Genomic DNA, 26,785 nt, shown 5'->3' with positions numbered 1-26,785 from the left:
ATTACAAGAAAAATATAGACTATTATTTTTCAATTCAACTTAATAAAATCTGTAAATTTATTTTCAATGATTGTAACACTAATCATAACTATTGCTGGATCATTCATAATAACACTCCTGTCATTAATACCATTCATACCATTAACATCCAAAACATTAACTGCTATGATTTTGAAAACTTATATACCTCACTTCCTCTAGAAGAAATCTATAACCAGTCTACTTGATCTACCAATACTTTTCCCTAATATACTCAATATCATGACTCTTGACAAATGGAAAACCTACCTAAAATGCACACTTTTTCATAACTACATCAAGTTTCAAAATCAACTTTTTAAACAAGTCAGAGGATTGCCAATGGGCTTACATTCCAGCACCTCGATCTGTAATATCTTTTTATTTGTCAAAGAATTTAACTTCCAAAAAAATCTACAACCACAACAGTTAAATTACTACAAACACACCTACAGATATATTGATGACCTTATTACAATTAATAATTTTGGTAAAATTGAAAACTCCGACATTTATCCGAATTGTCTTAAACTTAATAAAACTAATAATTTACAAAATAGCATAGACTTTCTAGATCTTCAAATCATTAACTACAAAAAAATTTTACTTTTTGACAAAACAAGAAACTTCAATTTCAATACTAACAAATTAATAAATTGGAACTCCAACATATCCAAAAAAGTAATTAACAATACTATAATTAATCAAATACAACGAATTAAAACTATATGCACAGATACAATAGATTTACAACGCGAAATTTTGATCCTTATCAAAATTCTCAAAAATAATCTAATTCCCTTTCAATTTATCAGCCATTGCCTTAAAAGAGCAGGCGTTAAATACTCACTCTAAATCATTTAACTGATAGGGATATGATAATTTATTCCTAAACCTGAGAAGGCGGTATAAGTTGGATGACTGTCAGTTGAAAGATTTGTATATAGTGTAATTACTCAATTGTATATATTGTAAAAAGCTAATTGTCTTCAGACATATACTGTTACTATACTGTTACTAAAAAAATGGGCCTATTTCCTGCCTTTAGACTGTCCATTAGCTCTTGGACAGCGACAATGCCTTTTTCCTTTCTTAAATTCTTAATCATTGCGACACGACAATTAGCCAGAAATTAATTAATTTCCATTCACTAGTATTTTAAAAAAATCTTAACAGACGGTCTCTCTCAGATAAGAACTCCCCAAAATACATCCCTCAAGAATTCCAAGTCCCACCCACTACCATAAATTACTTCACCCAAGTCTTACCGACTGATATTATTCAAAGCCCCTACTGCCGCTAAGAATTTTCGGACACCCTACACTTCTGAGTCAGACACGAAGAGAACACTTTGCCAACTCCCCCACTAGAAAGAATGTAAGTTACTTAATACCTTTCTGGCCTTTATATCTTCATGTACATTCACTGATCTTATTTATATTACTATTATTTTTATATTATTTTTATATTTTCTTTGATTTGTTTTTACAAAGTTTGCATTATTTATCTTTTTTATAATCTTCTATGTTTATTTCAACTTTACTTTGAATTCAATTTCATAATGACAATTTCCAATGTTTAATTTCTACAAATAATATAGTACTCAAATGCGTAACGATGAAAGTGTCGGGGACGGTTACTCGAGTTTTACAGGATTTCTCTACAGTAATTGATTAATACTCCAAATTGAATTGACTAAAATGCTTCATGAGAATAAGTTCTTTGAGTATCAGCATTAGATCATAATTCCTACTATTCGCGGAAATATTTGGCCTGACTAGAATTGCCGGTTTGGCTTTAACTTATAACTCGAGTAAAGACGAAACACTTTCGTATTTACGTATTTTTATCAATTATTGTTAATTGAACGGGAGTTGGTTTGTTCCCCTTGAAAAGTCAACTAATTTCCGATCAATGACAATGATTACATGTTTTAATTTTTCCTTTTACAATTGAAATATTATTCTTTGTGATGATTTAACTCCAGTCCCCGTTAAAACATTATTAACATTTTGCTTTCAAATTACTTCAAAACATCTTTCAAAATATAACTTACCAGTATGGATGTACACTTTTAAAATAATTCTACTTTAATTAAACTTAGGAGATAATATAATCAATTAATCAATACTATTTAGGAAATAAATTTTATATATATATATATATATATTAAAAGAGTGAATCCATACTGGTAGTTATATTTTGAAAGATGTATATATATATATATATATATACAAATATACAGTACAAAGTCCAAGATCCGGACATCCAATATCTGGAATGATCTAAAATCCGGACCTCAAAGCCACCACCCACCAATTTTTTAGGGCTTTTTTGAAGGGAAGGGGTATTCTTTAAGCACGCGCATTAGATTTTTTTCCTCATCATAAAAAAACATGCCAGAAATTCCGATTCTTAAGCTCAGTTTGGTGCTATATAAAATATCTCATTATTGAAGAAAGAATTATTGGTACTTTTCCGTTTTGCCGGCGCAAGCGATGAAGTCGCCAATAATGGTACAACCAATGCCAAATGGATTATTCTCTCTGGTAATCTTTTACGCCTCATTTTCAAAACAAGTCGCAGCTTTTTCTTATCAGATTGATTGTTTCTTTCAATACTGGCATATAATTACATATAATTTTTATCAGATAGTTCAGTTTTATGTCTAAGCCCACTTTCAGTAATTAAGTCAATTAGGATGCAATCACAGCGCTTACCCGAAGCCGAAAATATAGAAAACGTAAAGTCAAGGATTAAATTCATCAATTCTAATGAGAATGCATTAGCGAATTAAAGCACTGCAGTTTTACATAATTTCTGAGTAAGCTATTCACATGAATTGAAATATTTCTTGCACTTAAACTTGTGTTCCAAATTAAGATTTAACTCGAAATTAATGTAGATAATTACTGAGAGCATCAGATTTTTGTAGAGTAGTTTATGTGAGATGAGATTGCTTGGGATCACGTAATATGAACCGGCGAATCAGGATGTTGAAACATGAAAGCATAGTAAATTCTTAAATTAATGTCTTTTTACAAATTTATTGTCTTTATTTATTGGCTTTTTATAAAATTTTAAGCGATATTAAAATGTTTATGCCTTCAAAAAAGAATTCTTAGAACTAACATTTTTTTAATATTTTTTATGTGCATACTGTATGTTGTCGCCAATAAAGTCTACTTGGCGAGATTTGCGCCGACGAAACAGAAAAGTACCGAATTATTTTAGCATAAATTTGTGCGATTAGTAACTTGACTCCATAGCTGCGTATCTGCTTGGCATAATCTCAAACCGAAAAAATTTGTTAATTTTACACCAACTAATATTTTATATCTTTGATGCCGAAATCGCGAATCATTATTTATTGTATTTTGCTTTCATCACCGCATGTTTATCAACGGATGACAACTTGAGTGATGAATCATGCAGCGACGCCAAATAACAGAGTATTATCCGATTACAGATTTAAGTTTAATGGGCTAAAATGTTGACAAGGGGAGATTTAGCAGAAATTTCTTTCCTTATGCTAAAAATAGATTTTGTTAATGATACTCATAGGACAAACGATTATATTTAGTGTTATTTGAATTAAGAATAACTGATTTGTTATTCACATAAAGCCAGAACCAGCGCCAGAGCTCACATGGCCGCAACAGGCGGCAGAATTTAGCGAAGTTAAACAGAAGTTATTCATTGCAATGACAATGCCCAATCATCAATCAATTAACGGAGGGCGAAATCTGTAGTATGGTTCTAAATCCAGAAAATACAGCTACCGATAGTGAAGAAAGTAACAGAGAGGTTACTGAACGAGAAAAAAATTTTTATTGACAAGTTATTCGGAATTCTCGACACAGCAATTACAGGACTTGAACAATGGAACTGAACAAGAAATTATATGTCTATAGTATTAGTCTAAAGCATTAGCAGAGAAAACAAATCAAACAACTCACATTGAAAGAAATGTTTAATAAAGTAAACATATAAATATTAAGCTCTTTTCTTTTGTAAATTTTGATACCCTTTAAATCATAAATGCTTCATTTCATAAATCACGATTTCATATTTTCAATTTTATAATTTCAACGTGCCATCTTAGTAGATTTATTAGGATCTAATATCTGGAAAAATCTCAAATCTGGGATCGCCGAAGTCCCGACAAGTCCAGACCTCAGACTTTGTACTGTATAAATATATATCTCATCCTTAAATGACATTGTTTCTTAAAACGTGTTGAACTTTTTGGAGCCACAGCTCCTGGTAACGTTTAGGCGAGCTTACTACAATTTCTAATTTACTTATTTTGCAGCATATTGCGCAAAATGTTATCTAGACGAAATTGGTCTTACAGTATTGTACTACCTTGCTTGTTATATTATATATATATTTTAGTAATTCATGAAAGTTAATTTTGCGTCTAGTTAATTCAGGAAAATTAGTTTCAATTAGTTGTTTTCAGCTTTAAAAATATTAAAAATATTTTAATTAGTTAGTTATTTTCAACTAATAATTGTATTGCCATGAGCAAAAATTATGCATTACTATCAACAACATAGGTTTAAACCAAATACTTAATTGTCTATTGAAGCTTCTAAACGTATTTTCGAACTTCACTTTTTCTCGGCTAGCGTTACCGAATTTGCCCTTGGCGACCTAAAATCGAAATGGAGTCAACAGATTTCCCGCGAAATCGATAACCGACCCTCTGCAGAAATAAACTCATAATCCCGATATCCCATACATATAGTATGTGCAAAAGAGAATAAACTCCGTAGAAGGTGATAAATTAATTTATGGCTTAATTGAAACAAACACAGAAATTAAGCTAAGCAAAACCGTGTAAAAACAAATTGAAATGATAAAACGAAACTTAATTTTCATGTGAATTTTCAGCACTGACTCTCCCATTCTAGAAATTTCAATTTGTTTCAGACAAAGACCACATTTAAAGATTGCCATCCATCAATATCCAGTCTTTGTAGTCAGCTTGATGAAGCCACAGTTTATTGAAAATGCACTTTCCAGGCATCTCATTCCTATTGGCGTCGGAAGGGTTGTGGCCTTCCAGGTTGGGATTGCTCTAATTTTGGCAAATATTTTCAGAATCTCCCCCCTTTTTTTTTCTCGAGCACCTTCATCATCACTTTTGCCTCTTAAAGAACTTCCGGCTTCACGCTTTCATCACTATCTGCCTAAATTTATAGATAACACATGTTTCGAAAGATTGGGTGAATAGCCAATCATACACCGATACTTTCGTTCGGGTAGCTAATTGTTTTTTTTTTTTTTTTTTTTTTTTTTTTTTATCGTTTGCAACGCAAATCCGCCAACAGATTGGTTAAGAGCCGTGCAATTTTAATTCCATATTCATGAGAAATCGCAATTCACACATAGAATGGCAATCATTAGAAATGATAAGAAATGTCAAATAAGCAAAATTAATGACCATATATTCATTTTGGCCAAAATTAAGGACTTTTAAAGACCGTACGAACCCTGTTTAAGACAAAAAAGTCTCATAATCTGCACATAAAGACCATTGGAACTCTGAATATAACAAAAAATTGCATGATCAAAATTAAAGACAGAGAGAAATTTTGAAAGTGATGCGTAAAAGGTTACCAGCGAGGATATTCCATTTGGCATCAGTTGTACCATTATTGGCGACTCTATTGCCTGCACCGGCAAAACGAAAAAGTACTAAAAATAATTTTTGGCACAATATAAAATAGCGTGTGTTTTTTTTTTTTTTTTTTATTATTTATTATTTTAAGTTTTTGGTCATTTTATTTCCTATCTTATATTGATGTCTTCTTTAAAAATCTTTGTGTAGCTTGTTTCCTTTAAACCATTTGCTGTGAGTCTAAGATATCTTTCTCTGCTCTTTTTAAATAACTGAAAGGTATGTGAGAAAACAATGAATCTGATATTAGGTTAAAAATTTCCGTTCTGACAAAACTGGAGTTGCTACTTATCTAAGATCTTTGATTTATACTCTAAATCAGTCCAGGGTTTATGTTTTACTATTTTATGATGTAATACTTATTTCAAAGAACTTTAGATTTTTAATTACTGTCATAAAAACTACTGTGATGAATTTTAATTTACTTTGAGTAATTAGACATATTCAATCAGCTTTGGTTATTCATTGTTTTGACAGAGTTATTCAACTCTTCGAAATTAATTGTTGTTCTTGGAAAAAACAACTGACAGCATCCAACATTGCAAAAATTCTACAATACGTTTATTCTTAGTATACTATAATATAAAAGTATACCACAATTTTTTTTAACCTATTTCAGAAACCATGAAAATTCTATGCAATATGGCAAAAATGAAAGTTCACAGGCATCACTAGTGGAAGGACAGTGTACAATTAAAATAGTAATCCTTCATGGTCTTGCTTTTCTTATTATAAATAAATTATAAAAATTAATTTCCTTCTGAATAAATACTGTAGACACATAAATCAGCAAACTAGAAAAGACTAAGATTACATAACATTCACCCGAATTCCATGAAATCATGTTTTTTAAAAAAGAGCAAAAATTCATTTATCATATTTAGATCTTGGATCTGGCTGGTACAATAAGCCTATGAATGTTTTCCCCATATATCTGGAAGTGATTGCACAGGCCTTTAATAATGTTAAAAATGAAGCATATACACCTAGAATGGAAAGCTGAAAACAAACATTCACCAAATGACAGCCATTTGCCAATCGAAAAGGATATATGAATTTTTGCTATGCCTATAGATTTTAATATCTTCCACTAACCGTCCATAATGAAAACATTATTCACGTACAAAATTTTTTACGTAAACATTTTCAAAATATGTTACAAAACAAGATGTCACAAATAAATTATTTTGGAAATAATTATATGTAGTCTCCCCTCGCAAAGAAAATATAACATTATTATGATTCATTAGTTCAAATTTTATTTGGTAACAGCTATAATGATCTGTTTAATATTTTGCATTATTGCACAATACCGAATATTTGTGAGAAGTTACTAGACATTTTCTCTATCACATTCTGAAGATTCAGGCTTAGCCCAGGGATTCCCAACCTTTTTCTTGCAATGATGTCCTTATATTTCTCTCTATAATTTATAGCATACAACATAATCATGATGCAAATACAATCATATATATAACTTAAATATAACAATAAGACTAAGAATCTGATCAAAAGTTTTGAAAAAAATCAATTTAAAAGAAGTTTTATTATTTTTTGTATTTTTATTATTATTAATTTTAGAAATCTAAACAAGTTTTCTGAAATGAAATTAAGATATTTATTGAATAATAGTTCAGTTTTAATAAATGTGATGTTCGCACTTAACGTATCGATTTTTTTTTTCCCTGTATAAAATAGCTTAATTTTTAAATCATCTCTTTCAAAAAAGTTCAACGTTTTGGTACTTTTCCGTTTTGCCAGCACAAACGATAAAGTCGCCAATGATGCCAAATGGAATATCTTCGCTGGTAACTATATCAAAACAAGTCGCAGCCATTTCTTACCAGATTGATTGTTTCTTTCAATACTGGCATACAATTACATAGAATATTTGCAAAGATAATTAAATTTTATGCCCCAAGACCATTCTCAGTATTTAAGTCAATTAGGATGCAATCACACCGCTCACCCACAGGTGAAAATATAGAAAAGGCAAAAATCAAGGGTTAAATTCATCAATTCTAATGAGAATGCACTAGCGAAGTAAAGCACTACGGTTGTACATAATTTCTCATTAAGCTATTCGTACAAATTGAAATAATTCTTGCATTTAAACTTGTATTAAAAATTAAGATTTAACTTCAAATTAACGTAGATAATTACTGAGAGAATTTATTTTTATAGTGTAGTTTACGTGAGATGAGATCACTTGGGGTCACATGATACGAACCGTTGAATCAGGATGTTAAACCATGATAGCATAGTAAATTCTTAAATTAATATCTTTTTACATATTTATTGGCTTTTTACAAAATTATAAACCATATTAAAATGTTTATGCCTTCAAAATAAAAAATTCTTAGAACTAACATGTTAACATTTTTTATGTGTATACTGTATTTTGTCGCCGACAAAGTCAGCTTGGTAAGATTTACACCGGCAAAACACAAAATTACCCATGTTTCTTATTTTCCATAGCAAATTAGGTAGAATGAGATTTAATCGGCAATCCGAGATATGATTTAGGTTAAAATAACACACCAAATAATGATTATTGGACAAGTTAAACAACAAGAATCAACATAATGTTTGTAAATTTTGAAGGCCTAATTTCAATGGTTTAAATACAGAACTATACAGTCAAAAGTCGTTAATTCGGACACCCATAATCTGGAATGATCTATAATCTGGACTTCAAAGCTAAAAACTTTCTGCGCATGCGTCGCGTTGACTTTTACGGCTGCGAATATGCGTGTGCACATGTGCATAATACGTTTACTCTTGCGCGTTTAATGTATAAAGGACGGTATAAGCTAAGCTAAAATTATCTAATTCAGTTGATGTTGCAGATTGCGTTGTTCCTTAATCCTTAATCCAAAAAGTGCAATTGCTGCAAAAAATGGATAAAAGCATATCCTTTGTTTCTCTAACTATTCCGAAATCTGTTTATCAATTTCACGCTGTTGGAAGAGGGGGAAACGCCGCGGCGTGCAATGAATTGGAAGTTGATTTGTTAGCACTATCCTTATCTTCAGGGCAGATGTTTTTATTTTATTTGGCTTATAATTTCTTACTAAATGTAGTATTTCATATCGATGTACTCCGTCTTTGAAATGATTTAAATCAAATTCCTGGTCGTTATAATTTGCTTCCGATAAAGAAGAAAGTGACACAGAGGTTATTGAAAACGAAAAAATTTTGACTGACAAATTAGTTGGTATTCTCGACACAGCAATTATAGGACTTGAACAGCGGAACTTTGTAACTAAACAAGAAATTATGTCTGTTTAATAGAATTAAAGAGAAAGTATTATCACATGAAACGAAGCAACTTAAACAACTTACATTGAAAGAAATGTTTAATAAAGTCAACAAATAAATATTAAGTTTTTTCTTTTTGTAAATTTTGATACCCTTTAGATCATAATTGTTCTTTATTTCATAAATTACAGTTTCATATTTTTAAGTTTATAATTTCTGCATGCCATCTTACCAGATTTAAACTGATGATCTACAATCCGGAAAAATTGATAATCCGGAATCGCTGAAGTCCCGACGAGTCCGGATTAACGACTTTTGACTTTATTTCGTCAATAAATAATAATACTCGTACAATAAATTATTGTATAATAAGTTGCCAAAATGAAACTTTATAATATGACAGCGAAAAATAAAAATGATTTTTAATGTTATTTTTTAAATATACTTTCAATATATTACCATTATTTTAATGAAATTTATCAATGTTACGATGTTTAAAAAAAATCGTCGAAAAATTCTCAGATCTCAGAATTAAAAATTTTCTATAAAAGCTATCTTAAAATCGCCAAAATGTTGATAAGTCGCCAAATTTAAAACCGTTTAATAAAAGAACTCGCATCTCCCAAAGCGAAAAGTTGTTTAAGGGTTCTTTATTAGAAAAAAACGAATTTTGCTATGCTTATGTTTCACTTCTCGCTTAGAACCTCGAGTATCCCATCACTCTTATATTAGAAATAGAAATAAATTATAACACATGAACCCATTCAAAAGATACGTCAGTGAATCGCCAAAAATATTCCTCCAAAATGCTAATTCACACTCAAAATGGCAGTCGTAAAGACAGACAGAAATTTCAGATGATTAAAATTAAGGACCTTCTGCTGATTTTGGCTAAAATTAAGGACTTTTAAGGACCAAAAATGAATTCCAAAAAATCTAAGGACTCTTAAGGACCGTAGGAACCCTGTTTTATGCACTTGAGAAATTTACATATAATGTACCAAGCATAAAATTTCAGTAGAAAGTTTCCAAGAATTATTTGATATTTATTTGCTGGATAGGCCCTAATGATCCCACCCTGACTCGAGTCAAGAGATCAAAAGTTGTCAAATTAGTAACCCTGCTAAAAGCATAAAATGTGAAAATGCTTTAAAATGTCACATGGCATTATTGTAAACCCACCATAATACTGTGAAGTAAGACCCAAATTACAATTCATTGCAGTATATAATTTGAAAAAGAAAAATTGTTTTTAGAACGTTTTCTTTCTTACCTGTTGAAGCAGGTGCAGCTCCAAAACTAAAGCCTTTATTCTGTTGCTGCTGCTGCTGTTGCTGATTAAAAGCAAAATTAGACATTGGCTGAGCTTGTTGTGTTGGATTAGTACCAAATGAGAAACTCATTTTGTTTTTTTTAAATATCACCTGAAAATAAATATTATTCATTACTGGGAATATACTTAAATTTGTAAAAAACCTTCCAAATGGCAAAATGTTACTATTTCAGTAGCATTCCCATTTGGAATGTTACTAATGAAATTATTCAATAAAATTTCTCACATTGACAACCATTTCTGTACATGACAAATATTTCTAAGAATATAACAATGTAATTGAACATTACAGGTAGTCATATTCTTTACAGAAAACACCTCAAAATAAAACCAAATCTTCCCTAATCATGGATCATTCGCTTAGGTTTCACTGTAGTTTATGGAACTTTGTTAATTCTGTAAACTGCTTCAATAAAACGCAAACATAAAACTGGTGAAAAATAATCTCTGATCTAAACACATCTAAAATAAACCTAATTTACAACATGCGGAAGATTAACTATGGTTTCTAATTTACGCAAGCCATTTATACATACGTCAATATAAAAATGATTTATTTCTATAAATAAATAATTTAAATACATACTTCCATAAACTACAAAATGAGGAATTTGCTTCTAAAACTCTCTCTACATTTTGTTAATGTAAAATATGACAAATTTTGTACATTAATTTTGAAGATATAATATTAAACAATACTTTAACTGCAGTATTTTTGGCATTTCTGTTAGCTTTTATGAATTTCATACTAACGTCATATGGTTCTTTTCCCTCCTTACTGAATGTCTTTCTAATGCAAGTGGAAGCACATGTGGCTAGCAACTGGAAGATCTAGAGTTCAAATCTCTATGAAGGCGCAACTCATTTTTTGTGTTTCTGCTTCAAAATAAAATAATTAATGATCTCCACAAAGTGATAGGTGCAAGCCAAATTTGGCAATTTTGTTGTTAGATAACAATTTTAATCTGGTAAACTTACTTTCTTCCTTGTTAGTTAATGATTTTATTCAGGTAATCTAATTTTTTTGATAAACTGAATCAACGGGATTATGGAAAATTTATCTATCAATCACATGATATTCTCTACTTTTGAACGTTATTTGTTATTTTAAAAATTATGTACTTAGAAAGAAAGGGCAAAATGCCTGTGTTAAAGTGATGCATAGGGATGAATTTGACTGCAAATAAAGTTGAATGTTCTGTGCAGATGGATGAGATGTTTTTGGTAAATAGCTGGTGTGCAATGTTGAGGTTATACAATTCTGACTTTTTTTTTAAAGTAAAAGCAGATCACTGTATACACAGGAAGAACAGCAGCACAAAAAAAATTACAGAACAAGTTTACATAAAATGTATTTTATTTCTTTAATGTATCATATAATCCTTGTGTTGGATGTATATTTAATATTTTCATTTCTTTTTTTTTTTTTTTTTTTGTATATTTTATTTTCTCACTGCTTAATTTTACGTAGTGATTTACAATAATTTTGTTACTGGCAACGTGCTTTATTTTACTATTAAGTTTCTGTGAATGGCAACAGTTGTTCATGCTTATGTTTCAGTAGAATAGCGTTCGTAGTCGCACTGTGCTGCAGGCAATTTTTCTCTTAAATATTTCATGTTTTAGAATAGCAATAAAGTTTATTATACAAATCTGATGCTTTATAGTTCAAGGCAACTACCTTGTATAATAATAAAAATTTATACTTTAAATAATTAAACTACATTTTTTTTTTTTTTATAATCTTTGCTAATTCAATGATAAACACTAATAGCTTTAACTGATTCTGAAGCTGCTGAACAATTTGCAGATGAATTCATTGAACTCATTACTAGTGAACAATTATCTCCAGAAGAAATTTACATCGCTGATGAACCTGGTCTTTTCTGGCAATGTGTACTGCGAAATACCTTGGCAACCTCTACAGAAAAGACTCCAATTGGTGTCAAAGATTCCAAAGCGAGACTAACAATTTTAGCATGTGCGAATGCTGCAAGAACGCACAAGTGCAATCTTTTCGTAATTGGAAAACATGCACGACCTAGAGCATTTAAAGGAGTAACTATTTTCCCCGTGATATATCGCGCAAATAAAAAAGCATGGATGACACAAGCACTAATGAATGATTGGTTTAAAAATCATTTTATACCAGAGGGTCGGCGACAAACGAAATCATTTCGAATGACAAGTTAGTCGGTATTCTTGACACAGCAATTACAGGACTTGAACAGTTGAACTTTGTAACTGAACAAGACATTATGTCTGTTTATAGAATTAAAGAGAAAGTATTAGCACAAAAAAACGAAGCAACTTAAACAACTTACATTGAAAGAAATGTTTAATAAAGTAAACAAATAAATATTAAGCTTTTTTTTGTAAAATTTGATACCCTTTAGATCATAATTGCTCTTTATTTCATAAATTACGGTTTCATATTTTTAATTGTATAATTCCTGCATGCCATCTTACCAGATTTAAATTGATGATCTATAATCCGAAAAAAACCCTAATCCGGAATCATTGAAGTCATGACAAGTCCGGATTACGGACTTTGTACTGTAATACTAAACTGTAGAAAAAACCAGACTGCTGCATTAAAGCTATAAATAAATTATCCCACTGTAAATAAATTAATTATTCCCTTAACATCTACCTATGACTTTCAAGTTAGCATTTCTTTGAAAAAATCTAGCTTTTTTTTATTTTTATTAAACCATATATATTTTAATATGAATATTTACAACATAGTTCCAAATGTGGGCAATGAGAAAACTGAGAAGGGCAGTTTCTCAGTCTGAAACTGACAGGCAATAAGTTTTAAAACAAATACGAATGTGCTTTTAAAATTTGGTTGCTTAAATAATTTTGAAACAAATATTTAAGCAATTATTTCTCTACACAAATAATACAGTCACACATTTTTGCATGAATCACACCAAATCATATCACTTAATTCTTCACGTAAGTTAGTCCAAATTACACATAACTTTATAATTTTAATTCCAAAGGATTAAGAACTTATAAACTATCAGTTTATGTTCTCAATGTATGACCACACATACATACTTGCAAACCCAATTACAGTCAAAAGTCGTTAATCCAGACTCGTCGGGACTTCGGCGATTCCGGATTATAGATCATCAGTTTAAATATCGTAAGATGGCATGCAGAAATTCTAAAATTAAAAATATCAAACCGTAATTTATGAAATAAAGAACAATTATGATCTAAAGGCTATCAAAATTTACAAAAAAAAAAAAAAAAAAAAAAAAGGCTTAATATTTATTTGTTTACTTTATTAAACATTTATTTCAATGTAAGTTGTTTAAGTTGCTTCGTTTTATGTGATAATGCTTTCTCTTTAATTCTATAAACAGATATAATTTCTTGTTCAGTTACAAAGTTCCGCTGTTGCTGTGCCGAGAATACCGACTAACTTGTCAATCGAAATTTTTTCATTTTCACTAACGTCTCTGTCACCTTCTTCATGTCTTTATCCATTTTTTGCAGCAATTCCACTTTTTGTTTGATGGACATAGAAGCATACTTTCGTTTTTGTAGATCCTTTGGGAGCTCCAGCATCGGAAATTCTATTTGACATAATCGAAAGTTCAAGTTTACTTTTATAAAATTGCTCTTACAGTCTGCAAAAAATAATAAGCCCGATCCAATTCGAAGATTAAGGAACAACGCAATCATCAACATTAACTGAAACAGATAATTTTAGCTTATACCGTCCGTTATACATAAAACGTACACGCGAAAACGTATTCTGCGCATGCGCAGTCGTAAAGGTCTTACGCGCACGCGTAAACGCCTATTCGCATGTGTCAACGCGGCGCATACGCAGAAAGTTTTTAGCTTTGAGGTCCGGATTATGGGTGTCTGAATTAACGACTTTTGACTGTATCACATTAAGCATATTCTTTCAAACTATACTACTCTGCATGCTATGATAGGAATCTGTGGATGTTCTGCTGTGTACTATAAATATTTGCTGAAATCTTTAATCATTATCATTTTGCTTCAGTACTGCATGATCAGTTTTAATTAATAATTTGATATACGGCAGACGCAACAGCTAACTAAAAATGTTTTCTGATTTTAGATAGTACCTACCAAGTACATTAAAAACTCATCTTCTAGGATACCTATCATAAATGGCAACGAGAGTCAAAGTCCTGCAGACCCTATTAAACATGATACAGTCAAAAGTCTTTAATCCGGACTCGTCGGGACTTCGGCGATTCCGGATTATCGATTTTTCCGGATTATAGATCATCAGTTTAAATCTGGTAAGATGGCATGCAGAAATTATAAAACTAAAAATATGAAACCGTAATTTATAAAATAATGAGCAATTATGATCTAAAGGGTATCCAAATTTACCAAAAAAGAAGCCTAATATTTATTTGTTTACTTTATTAAACATTTCTTTTAACGCGCGGATGCGTAAAGCATACCTTACTCATAGCCGAAATTAGAAAATTGCAACCAGAAAACTATGTGATTTGTATTCGTGATATTTATAATGACGAGGAATTTGATTTAAATTATATCAAAGACAGAGTACATCGAAATTAAATACTACATTTAGTAAGGAATTATAAGCCGACTAAAATAAAAACATCTGCCCTGAAGATAACGATAGTGTTGACAGATCAACTTCCAGTTCATTGCGCGACGCGACGTGCCCCCCCCCCCGCGCAGAGCAGCATGAAATTGATAAACAGATTTCGGAACGGTTAGATAAACAAAGGATACGCTTTTATTCATTTTTTGTAGCAATTCGTTTTTTGTTTGATGGACATCGAAACATACTTTCGTTTTCTAGATCCTTTGGGAGCTCCAGCATCGGAAATTCTATTTGACATAATCGAAAGTTCAAGCTTACTTTTAGAAAATTGCTCTTACAGTCTGCAAAAAATAATAAGCCGGATCCAATTTGAAGATTAAGGAACAACGCAATTATCAACATTAACTGAAATAGATAATTAGATAATTTTAGCTTATACCGTCCGTCATACATTAAACGCGCACGCGAAAACGTATTCTGCACTTGCGCAGATGCATATGCGCAGTCGTAAATGTCTTGCGCACACGAGTAAAACGCCTATGCGCATGCGTCAATGCGGCACATGCGCAGAAAGATTTTAGCTTTGAGGTCCGGATTATAGATCATTCCGGATTACGGGTGTCCGAATTAACGACTTTTGACTGTAGTAAGTTATTACTATTAAAACACTTGCAAAGTTGTAAAGGTTTAAAATAACCTTTTTTTTTTTTTTTTTTAAATTTTGTCTAAATTGAATATAAAGGCACTAGTGCTACAGACAAAACCAGAACTTGTGACTATTTAAATCAAGAAATAACTGGCAATTAAATTCAATGCTGACAACATAGTCTAAGACTGCACATTTATCAGAATAAGCTGGCACAAGGTATTTTACTGGTGTGTATTTAAAATATTGGCTAGAATACAAAAATTGGAACATATTATCAAGCAGAGTGGTAAAAATTACTAACAGCAGACATGATAGCAGAGGCTCTCTCGAGTGAGATTCAAAATCCTTAGCTTAAATACACTCAAAGATAATTTGTATTCTAATACAGGAATACAGAAAAGAGAAGTTATAGTAAAAATCAAAATTATAATAATGAGTTAATAAACATAAAATACCTGAAAATTTAACAGATTACTGTTGCAAGGCTAAAGGGTCTGAGCAAAATAAATCTAAAAAAAAAGGGGGGCAGCAATGCTAAAAAGAATGGGAAACTACAATTTCTAACATAATTCTGAACTAAGAAAAACATTACATTTAACCTTTTTTTTTATTTAACCCCTTGATGTGCATTGGTAACACTGAAACCACCACTTTTCAAGTTTTCTTCTCTTCTTTCCGAAATTTCTGAGTGAGAAGCAATTGATCACTTATCTTTTACCTCAAAATAACACAAAATCACTGCAGAACCATATTTTTTTTTTTTTTTAATCTTAGGACTAGATGCCTTTTAAAATTTGTTTTCAATGAGAGAAAGATTAATTAATTTTATTCATATAAACAACTTTAAAAGTTATTCATCACATTATCATCATAAACAATAAAAATATAGCAATAATTAAACTGCCTATGTAAACATCCTGTGTATATTTATGGCATTTGCTTTGTGTCACACCTTGAAACCACTGCTCTTCACAATGGAGTTTGCTGCTTTTAAATGAGTGTGTTTATTTTTACCCGGATATAAATAATATTATATAATTACCAGGCTCTGAAACCACAGAGTTATTTTATTACTAAGCAATTCAAGCACCTGCTTAGTGGAAATGTCTTTGAATACCAGAGATTTTTCTCTGAGCTCAACATGCTTGCTTCCTATGCTAATATTGTGATTTTATAAATGATTCTGTGTTGTTTAAACATAATGTAAATATATTTTGCTATAATTAAAAATAGAAATCGCATAAAAATTTGATTTAAATAAAAATTATTTTATAAATATTTTGGGAAGAAATATAAATAAAATAAATATGAATGGGAAATGAAGCAGGCCTTCCCCCCCCCATTAATATAAAAAACAATTTTCATGTGTCAGACAAAAAGTGAACTACAGAACGCTGGATATATGCCAGTAAAATACAAATCCCACTGGTGTATGTTTTGTAGCATAAGGCAGAAACTTCATAAGACAAGATACATGTGAGTAATGTACAATGTGAGTCTATGCATGTACCAAAAAAAAAAAAAAAAAAAAAAAAAAAAACATGTTTTGAACAATTTCACAAAAAACTTTGTTCTTTGACATTTAAAAAGAAATCACTGAGTTTCTTTAATCCTTACTTTACAGAAATTCTTTATCCATTTAATGGAATGTCCTTATGATGTACATTCTTATGTTTTCATTGCTATAGAAAAATTATATAAATGTTTATTTTTTCATTTTTTCTGATGATATACTTTGTAAAATAATGCAAAAAATGCACATATAATGCAATTCTTAATTATTTTTTTTATTTATTTATTTGCAAGTTTTGTCATTTATTGGAGATGCACATGGAAAACGGGCAGTTTTCCCCCTACTATCTCAGTAAGTCCTAGATGCCTGCTCGTTTCACAGTGCAACCACCACCTGCAGATCAATGGACAAGAAAAGATTTTTCAAAAATTCATACATTACTTGTCTCTAGGATCATAATATTTGATTTCTAGAGTTTTTTTAGTTAAAACATTATAAAAATAATATTGAAGGGTTAAGTAAAATAATTAACCATATCTTTAAAATTTTAAAGTAAGTTTTATGGTAAGTTTTGTAATATATTTCACATGCAGAGAATTTCAAATATCTGAAATAACGAAAACCATCTGGATATTAAAAATAAGCAAAAGCTGCACAGAGATAATTAATGTGAATTGGCTCTTAGCCCTACCACTGATATATATGAACTGGCAATTAATATGTATGGCTGTAAAATAGTTAGCTTGTATATCAGCGAAACACCGTGGTCAAACAGCATCTGAAGTAAGTCAGATACCAATTTAAATTATACTTTTCTATCCTACTTTGCATATCGCATGAAATTGAAATATTCCCCTGGCAGGAAATGGAAATGAAAGAAGCTAGAAAAGCTAAGTAACTGAATAAAACTGGCTAGTTTAAAATTTAAAAAACATTCCTGAATGCTTTCATAATGGTAATAAATGGTAAGCAATAGAATATGATGATAAACAAATGAGTTTCATGATGGTAAAAAGTTAAGTACCTAGGTTCAGTAAACCGAACGAAAGGGAAATAAACAATAATTGACTGGTGTGTAAATAAAGGTTTACTTAGTTGCCATTATAAGTGTCCTGTTTGTAGGAAGAAAATGCGTGTGGTCGAATGTCGGAGAATACCTGCACTACAAAGGATATTTTTTACTCTTATTTTTGTGAATTTATGTGGCAACGCTAGTGTACAGATTCTATTTCAGATAATTTTAGGAAGTTTTTGAATGCTGTTATGGAATTTTGTTTGACTGAAGATAGGGGAATTTCTAAATAAGTAAGTGGATATTTCATTTGTGCAGTGCTAAGATGAATTTCCTTTTTTATGTTATTTCATTGTCTGATTTTAAAATATAGTGTATTTGGATTACATATTTTTTGTTGGCTCCTCCTTTGACTTTTTAAGTGAATATAGATCGATGTGTACATGGAAAAAATTAAAAGGAGTGCACAATGCCTAGTTTGTACAATTTCGTGATATTTTATTAAGTGAAAATAGGTCGATATGTATATGGATACCGAGTTTGTGCAATTTTTTGGCACAAAAAATCGCCGGTACACAAAGCCAAAAATTTGCACAAGCTGTGTCCATGTACTGCCAAAAACCACCAATTTTCACCAAAAGGCACCCATAAATATATTTTTACCAGAATGTTTTATGTGCATGATTGCCAGAGTTTGGACATTCTGATTATTTGACAACTTCGGCTGAAATATGGTTTAGCTTACTGCTTGGCAACTTTTTTTTGAATGGGCAATAAATGCGCCAACATGACTAACTTGATGTTATGATCCACTATAAACATTGATTCACTTTTTAAATTGTTGCCACAATATATTAGGGCCTTGTATTATATTTAAAGAAATTAAATAATGAAGAATCTGCATAAATGTATGTATGTTTCTCGCATTGTGATGAAAAACGCTACCTAGAGCCATCGAATTTTGAATAACGTACGTTTTGACCCAAATATGGGCATCTGGATGACTAAATCCAGAATTTGTTTTATGATCTGTTTCATGTTTTGTAAAATGTTTAACGAATTTTTTATTAACAAACTCAATAATTTCAAAGCGAGTAATGGCAACACTGTACGCGCTGGAGATTTAAAAAAAAAAAAAAACATTTTTATCTCCAGCGTGCGAAACTCTGTATCGGAAATTGTAAGGATATGCTCATTTTAAAATTAATTTTGCGATATTGCTGTTGGACTGAATTTTATGGTTTAAGTGCGAAGAACATATTTAATAAATAAAGGTAACACACAAAATGTTAAAAAAAAAGCACCTTTGAGGCATAATGTAAAATCTTAAATTTCAGATTTTATTTTGTTTTTTAATCTCATTATATTTGTTTTCATGCATAAAAATTTAGGAACTACTCTGATATGCGCCCTCAAGGCGCCAAATTTCTCACCAAATATTTTTGGCGAGAAACTCTACGCTGCCATATTGCTATCTAAATTTTTTGTCTACATTTCGAACTTTAAGACTAAAATGTCTCCAAAAACACGGTTTTCGCGAATGCAAAAACCACGTTTTGAACACACAATTTAAGCTAAAAATCCGAAACAAAAACAAAAAATTTAGATAGCAAAACCGTGAAATTTCTAACCAAAATTATTTTACAAGAGTCCATGTACACAGCGATATGTTTTAATTTAAAAAAACATCTACGAATGGCACAATCTAGGCAACGAACGAATTTACGAACTACACACACCTCGCTTTAATAAATTAACATAACAATAAATTTCAAAGAATACCATGTACACAGCATCCTGTTTCAACTTAAAAAAACATCTACGAATTGCACAATTTAGGCAACAAACGAATTTACGAACTACGCGCACCTCACTTTAATAAATTAACATAACAACAATAAATTTCAAAGAATACCATGTACACAGCGTTCTGTTTCAACTTTAAAAAACATCTATGAATTGCAGAATTCAGATGGTATGCACTAATCAACAAAATAACTAAAATAAATTTCAAACAATTCAAAAAAACAACAATAACGACAGAAATTCATACTAAAAAAAACAATGAACATTACATTCTACAAAATAAGAACAAGAATAAAATAAAATTCACTTACCATTAATGCTTTTTCGAAGAGCAGATATACCAATTTCATACCGCCTTTAACATGCCGCCACATAATCGCTAGTATCGTATTTATATGACAGCCAGACACACTATCCAGAAAATTCATACTATGGTTCACAAATAAATAAAATAACAAATAATCACAAATCCCTACTTCTATCACGCACAACCACTAAAAATAATCTCCCATACCTTCTTTCCACACCTCCAAATACCCATTGCCCCTCAACAGGATGACCACGACGATATTTCCTTATGCCGAACTTCAATTCAACAACTTTCACCATTAAATCTTTCCCCCTTAGCTTCTCAGACACAAAGCATGACGGAAACCAACGAACTCCAGCGAAAGACTTTTCAACGTCAACAGGGTTGCCATACAACATGCAATCGCGCCAAAAACCAGCGCAGAACACATATCGCCACATTTGATGAAATTAGGGCGTATATCAGAGTTGTACCAAAATTTGATATATTTTTAATGCATTTTTAAAAATTACTTTTCAGAGGATGCTAGGTGTTTATATACAATAGATGATTAGAATGAAAAAAAAAAAAAAATATTGGTTCTCTGAGATGACAAAGTACTTTTATGTATTCCCAGGGTCATCAAAGTTAGTAAACCACTGCTTTGAGTAATTAATCAAAGTTTGAATGAATCTTGAAAGATAACAAGATGTATAATGTTTATTCTAGTTTTATTTACAATGCTACTTTAAAGGATTTGAATATTATTGAAGATACTTGGCATTGTCAAATTTATTATGAAAAAGACAGTTGTTTCAAAATAAAATATTTTAAGCTATCAGCAAGTAAATTCAAAAAAACAACCTTGTAAAATTGCTTGTGTAAAATGAATGTTTTAAATGTACTATTTAGTAATGAATCCATTAATCTATTAAATGTACAGTAGCACTAATGATTAAACATAATTTTGAGAATATCGACAAGCAAAGCACGTAATGAAAAAGATACTTTTTACTAAAAATATTAGTATTCTGTATGAATGACAGAGAATATATGTAATGAATACCATGGCTAAATACCTATATAAAGAAAAAAAAATAGTATTCTCTACCTCGACACTTGCAAAAGTAAACCTGCTATGCAACACATAGTTAATTTCTGATTACATGATATTGCAAGCATTTTCTTCAGATTTTTCCTACAACTGGGTAAGACCTTTGAATACTGGTAGTTTGATCTGGTTTCATATCATGGTTAAAGAGCAGGCTGCATGATTGATTTTTCTAGTTTACCTCATATGTAATGCAAATTGCAAATACAAGCCAATTTCCCTTAAAAAGTTGTTCAAAATGGCATCTTTCTTCAGGTCCATAGCCGGTATTCATTGCCATATTCGAATAACCTAAACTTTCCTTCAGATTCTACATTGACATGATGTATCTGTCGTAAGCAGGACAATGATCATTCCGTCTCTATCAGTGTAGCAGGAGTGTATTTTAAAAAAGTCAGAATCATGAGATTCATAACAAAATCAACCATCTTGAAAAATTTATAAATTTTCAGATTTTCTTACGTCATGGGTTTCACTAATAAGATATTCATACTTTTGTTCAAGTTCATAAGCAGTGGAGCAATACAATTCTGAATACTGGTAGTTTGACCCAAGTTTGAATCTTCAGCATTCAGTATCTTGAGCCATGCCCCCCTAAAGTTATTACTGCTTGGCATAATAACAATCTCACTTGACCATGTTATCAACTTTGTCAAAATTAACATATCAGCTGCAGTCTCTCCAAAGACTCTCACTATAAAAGAGATTTAAAAAGATCTTAGAATACAAATAGGTTTGTCAACGTCTGGCAACAATTCATGAACTTTTCACGCAAAGCATTTACGACTCATTTCAGATACAACATTTTGAGAAGTGTTTCATCTACCTTTTTCAGTATGGCTGCATCATTCAGAAGAAAATGATGTTGTCATGTTTAATTTCATTAGGCCTGATGCAGAATAAAATATTGGAACTGCTGGTTTTTAATAAGTTTAAAATACTGGAATTGCTGATTTTTCCTACATCTGTTATAAGAAGAAATTATTTCAATGATATTCTAGAACTGCAATTATCGTAAAGTACATATTAATTTGTCAACAGCGTTGGTTATTTCATAACTGAAAATGAGAATATTGCTTTTTCCATTCTCACTTTGCATATTCTAAATTGCACTAATTTATACAGCATTGAATTATGTCCATTTTAAGGTAAATTTGCAGAACATCATTTCTTATAAGTTTCCAAACATCTTTTCAGAAACTGTCTTTCTTACAAGATTTAGATGATGAAGATATATTTAGTGATCATCAGTCTGAATTCGGAAAACAGTGTGACTCTTCAGAAGACATTCCTTGCGATCAAAGCGACTATTTTAGAGGAAGAGATAAAACAACAAAATAGAAGAAAGAGCCCTTTCGAATTCAAAGATGCATGGTGTCCATATATATATGTTCAAAGACACATATATCTAAAGATGTGGCTTCACCCATCGATGCATGGAAGCTAATATTTGATGACACAATGATTGAAATGATTGTGAAATGCTCTAATATTTATGTAAAAAATATTTTGGGAAATTTTAAAGAGATGCAAAACCTATAGAGAAGTGTTTCTTGCTTTTTTAGGACTTATGTAAATTCCATTCCAATTATCTATCCTCCCATGTAAATGTTAGAGAATTATAGGTGACTGATGGAACAGGATTGAATATTTTTCGTAAAAGAATGAACTATAAGCATTTTCTTTTCATTTGTGCCTTATGATTTGATGATGTTGGAACACGGGATGGCAGAAGAAAGAGTGATAAATAGCTACAATAAGAGATTTGTTTGAAAACATAACTTTGGAGGAAAAGCTAGCACCTTTTCAAGGACGATGCTCCTTTCTTAAGTATATGCCTAAGAAACCTGTAAGATATGGTATAAAGATATTTAGTGTTGTTGATTTTAGAATCTTCTATACTTTCAACATGGAAATTTACTCAGGTCAGTAGCCAGATGGGCCATACAAGAAAGTCAACAGTTCTTGTGAAAAAGCAAAGCGCATCCTAACTCCATTATATAATTCAGGAAGAAACATTACCACAGTTGGTATACCAGTTTATAAATTGGCCAATTTCTTACAGGAAAATAAAATTTCTATCGTTGGAACAATATGCAGGGCTGAGAAGATTATCCCACCTGAATTTGTGTCAAATAAGAATAGAGAACAGCATTCAACCCTCTTCGGGTTTCAAAAGGATATAATGCTACTTTCTTATATGGCTGAAAAGAACAAATGTGTCAACCTTTGTTAGCTATGCACAATAATGACCATATTGATGAAAGCACAGGAGATTTGAAAAAATCTGAAATAATTACGTTTTATAACTTGACAAAAGGTTTGGTTTATTGAGATTATAAAGTACACCAGGGCTATCTGCCTAAAGGGAGGGATGCCTTCGTGGAGGACTTTCTAAGGGAAACTGGCTTGTATACACGGTACACATGGGGAAACCACGAAAATGCCCATGCAGCCAGCCTGTTTGCGGGATTTGAACCTCGGACCAAACAACCAGTGTTCAGTGACTTTATCGCTCAGCTGCTCGTGGACCCTCATGAAAAAAGGAGCAGTTGATATAGTCGACGAAATGGGTAGCACTTACTCTGTGGCCAGAGTATCAAACCGATGACCTACGGGCATATATTTTTTGTTATTAAATATTGCCAGCATAAATTCAAAGATCTTGCTTTTATCTACTAAAACTCTACCAGACCTTATTTTTAAGCAATTTTATATAATAAATGTTATAATTAATATAGAATGCATTATTTTACATTCACACATTTCTAGGTCGCTTAATTGCGACGCGCGTTCTCGTGTTACATACTAATACAGCGCGGGTCCTGGGTTAACTTATACAGCGCTAAATGTCATGCTTAACCTATTTATTTTACTTCTATATGCTATATATCTTATAACTTGACTGTACACCGCTCAAATCATCGCTTCCATTTGTTAAATATCTTGCAACGTAACTAACTATACACCGCTAAAATCATGGCCGATTAGCCGTTGGTGAGCTTAGCTTATAAATACGCACCGGTGCCAACGGATCCGCTGCAGAAGCGCCAATGGATCCTTTGCGGAAGAAAACCCAATACTAGTTGCATATTAAATAAGGCTAAAGTGCAGAATCGCCCACTAATTTGATTGGCGATTGTTTGGCGCATTATACAAGAGTAAGAAGAATTGGATTTTTTTAACAATTTTCTTTGACTTTTTAAGTGAAAATAGGTCGATGTGTACATGGATAAAGTCAAGGGAGTGCGCAATGCCATTTTTGTGCAATTCTGGGATGTTTTTTAAGTGAAAATAGGTCGATGTGTACATGGATGCCGAGTATGTGCAAGTCTTAAAAACGCGCCAAGCAGTGGGTGATTCTGCACTTTCCCCTTCAATAAAACCATTTAAGAATAAAAAATGGTACTCTTAAAAAATGGCAACTAATAAAGACAATTTCAGATTACAAATAACATGTGTAAAACAGAATTAATTAACGGATTGTAAGAATTATTTGCGTTAAAAATAATAACGGTTTCAAATTATCAGAGCAAAAAGAAAATCGAACTATCAGATGTAACATACCACAGTTTAAAATAATCTTATTACATCGGCGGTTAACATAAAAGAATTGCTTTATACATCTTTTGAGACGGAATCAGATACTGATCTATCTCTTACAAGAAGCAAAATAAGTTTTGTATTGCTATGATACAGAGAAATAATATTCCGTATTTAAATTTGACTTACTTAATTTTATATAAAGTTTAACGAAAATTCAATAATATGAAAACATTACATATGCTTCGTTACTTTCGAACACGGAGTATACTCCGTGCTTTCGAATAATAAGTACACACAGCACACAGAAGCTGCCAGTAAATCTTTAATAAATAATTGAAATGTGTTCTTGACAATTTTAAAAATATATTTTAATAAATAATATAATATTTTTAATGAAATAATAATATGAAAAAATCTAAGCAATGAAATGGCCTATCGCTATGCTCATTATATCAAAATAAAGAACTAAATGATTAAAACCTTTTTCCATACATTATTTTTTAACCCCGCTGTTGTCATAATCCATTATGTGTATTTTCTTTTTGCTAAACCATAAAAACTTCATAAATGACCTATTTTCATTAATACTATCATAAGAATTTTGTCATCTCAATTTTAAGGGTCCAAATTCTTTTCATTAGTATATTTATAAAAGAAGACATGGAGAGCCACTTCAGAATGAATTCACCTAAACATAGCTTCCACTTCAATTTCAGATTTTGTATGTGTAATTGTATGGGGCTGTGAAGCACAGGTTATACAAGGTGAAAATCTTATTTCATCTTTTTAATTGAGATTTTTAATAAGTAATTCTAGCGATAAGTGTAATTATCAGAATCTTATGGAAATGTATATATATATAGTTTATTAAAGGAAATTATTGATGTTTAACTCATTAGAATTGCCATGTAGTCGTAATTCATTTTTACTGCATGCCTTATCTGTATTATCAATATGTTTTCAGTACGTAACCCTAAAGTACAGCGTATATTGTGTGTAAATAATTGTTTTACAGAAGATATGTCAGTATTCTGAATGTTGGAGCAATGTAAATGTTACCGCAAAAACTTTCAAAATTCATGTAAAGTGTTTGTATTTAAATTTCGTACGAAGAATTTTAGACTTGTTTTATTTTTATTTCAAAAATTGTGATATATTGTCTCTGAAATCTCTTAATTGTGCACTAACTAATAGCTGTCCTGTGTCTTTACCAGGATAGTCGCAAATAGTGCGAAATAAAAAATATTTTTTCATTCGGCACTTTTTTATGTGATGTGTCCGTGGTGGAAATAACAGACATGTAAAAAATAATGCTCTGAAAATATATCCATGAGTAGGATGAGCATGTCATACCCTCTACTTAGTATTGTAATTTCAGTCTGATGCATAAGATTAGTTTTGTTGTTATACGTGAATGATTATAAAATTGACTTTTTAGATAATGAGTATAAACTTGAATTTTTTGTTGTTCAGTGTATTAAATTTCAATGAAATACTACTCAAAAATGCTTTACCCCTTTTTGATAATGATTACATAGTGAAGTTTTGAGTAGTAATTTAAAAGCGTAGTTATCTAAAGTAAATTTGGAGTAACCAAGTTAACTAATTGTCTTTATATGTGTTCCTTTTTCGGGTTTTCATCCGCAGAGAACCCGTTGGCGCCGTTGCATTTTTACTCGCCAAGCTCGCGGTTCATCAGCGATGAGCCGAGCCGCAAACGTGATTTTTAGTGCATGTAAATTCAAGTTAGCAGACAAAACAATATATTAAGCATATGGTAGTAAAAATTCACAGATAATAATCATGTAGATGTTTGGCGTGATATACGAAAATTGTATTAAATTCAAGTTAGCACAGAAAAGAATATATTAAGTATAAGACAATATATAAGCATTTATAACAGAAATAAAAATTCATTTGAAAAATATAAATTAGTATTAATGTACTGAAATTAACCTGTTAAACGTGATAAACAAAAATAA

General features: G+C 31.0%; 2 protein-coding genes across 3 annotated transcripts in view; one reads left to right on the top strand and one right to left on the bottom strand.

Annotated features, from left to right (window-relative positions):
* Nucleotides 1-25,132, bottom strand: part of LOC118197310 (uncharacterized) — a 134,572-nt gene extending 109,440 nt beyond the window's left edge. Inside the window, exons 1-2 of one of the 2 annotated variants that reach the window (XM_085821168.1) lie at nucleotides 24,990-25,132; nucleotides 10,242-10,392 (exon numbers count right to left, since the gene is read on the bottom strand). In XM_085821168.1, the coding sequence (XP_085677294.1) occupies nucleotides 10,242-10,371 (130 nt within the window). In that variant the 5' untranslated portion in view covers nucleotides 10,372-10,392; nucleotides 24,990-25,132. Of the gene's footprint in view, nucleotides 1-10,241; nucleotides 10,393-20,168; nucleotides 20,247-24,989 lie in introns of those variants that run through there. The other variant, XM_085821165.1, reaches the window with a different exon arrangement.
* A 284-nt stretch (nucleotides 25,133-25,416) lies between these two features.
* Nucleotides 25,417-26,785, top strand: part of RpL15 (ribosomal protein L15) — a 34,787-nt gene continuing 33,418 nt past the window's right edge. Inside the window, exon 1 of the mRNA XM_085821183.1 lies at nucleotides 25,417-25,567. The gene's annotated coding sequence lies outside the window, so the exon portion shown is untranslated. The remainder of the gene's footprint in view (nucleotides 25,568-26,785) is intronic.

Source organism: Stegodyphus dumicola, chromosome 1 (assembly GCF_044657685.1).
Source record: "Stegodyphus dumicola isolate Sdum_Otavi_A_Nest chromosome 1, ASM4465768v1".
NCBI lineage: Eukaryota > Metazoa > Arthropoda > Arachnida > Araneae > Eresidae > Stegodyphus > Stegodyphus dumicola.
The sequence above is the reverse complement of the archived record's forward strand: the minus strand, read 5'-3'. Positions and strand labels throughout refer to the sequence as shown.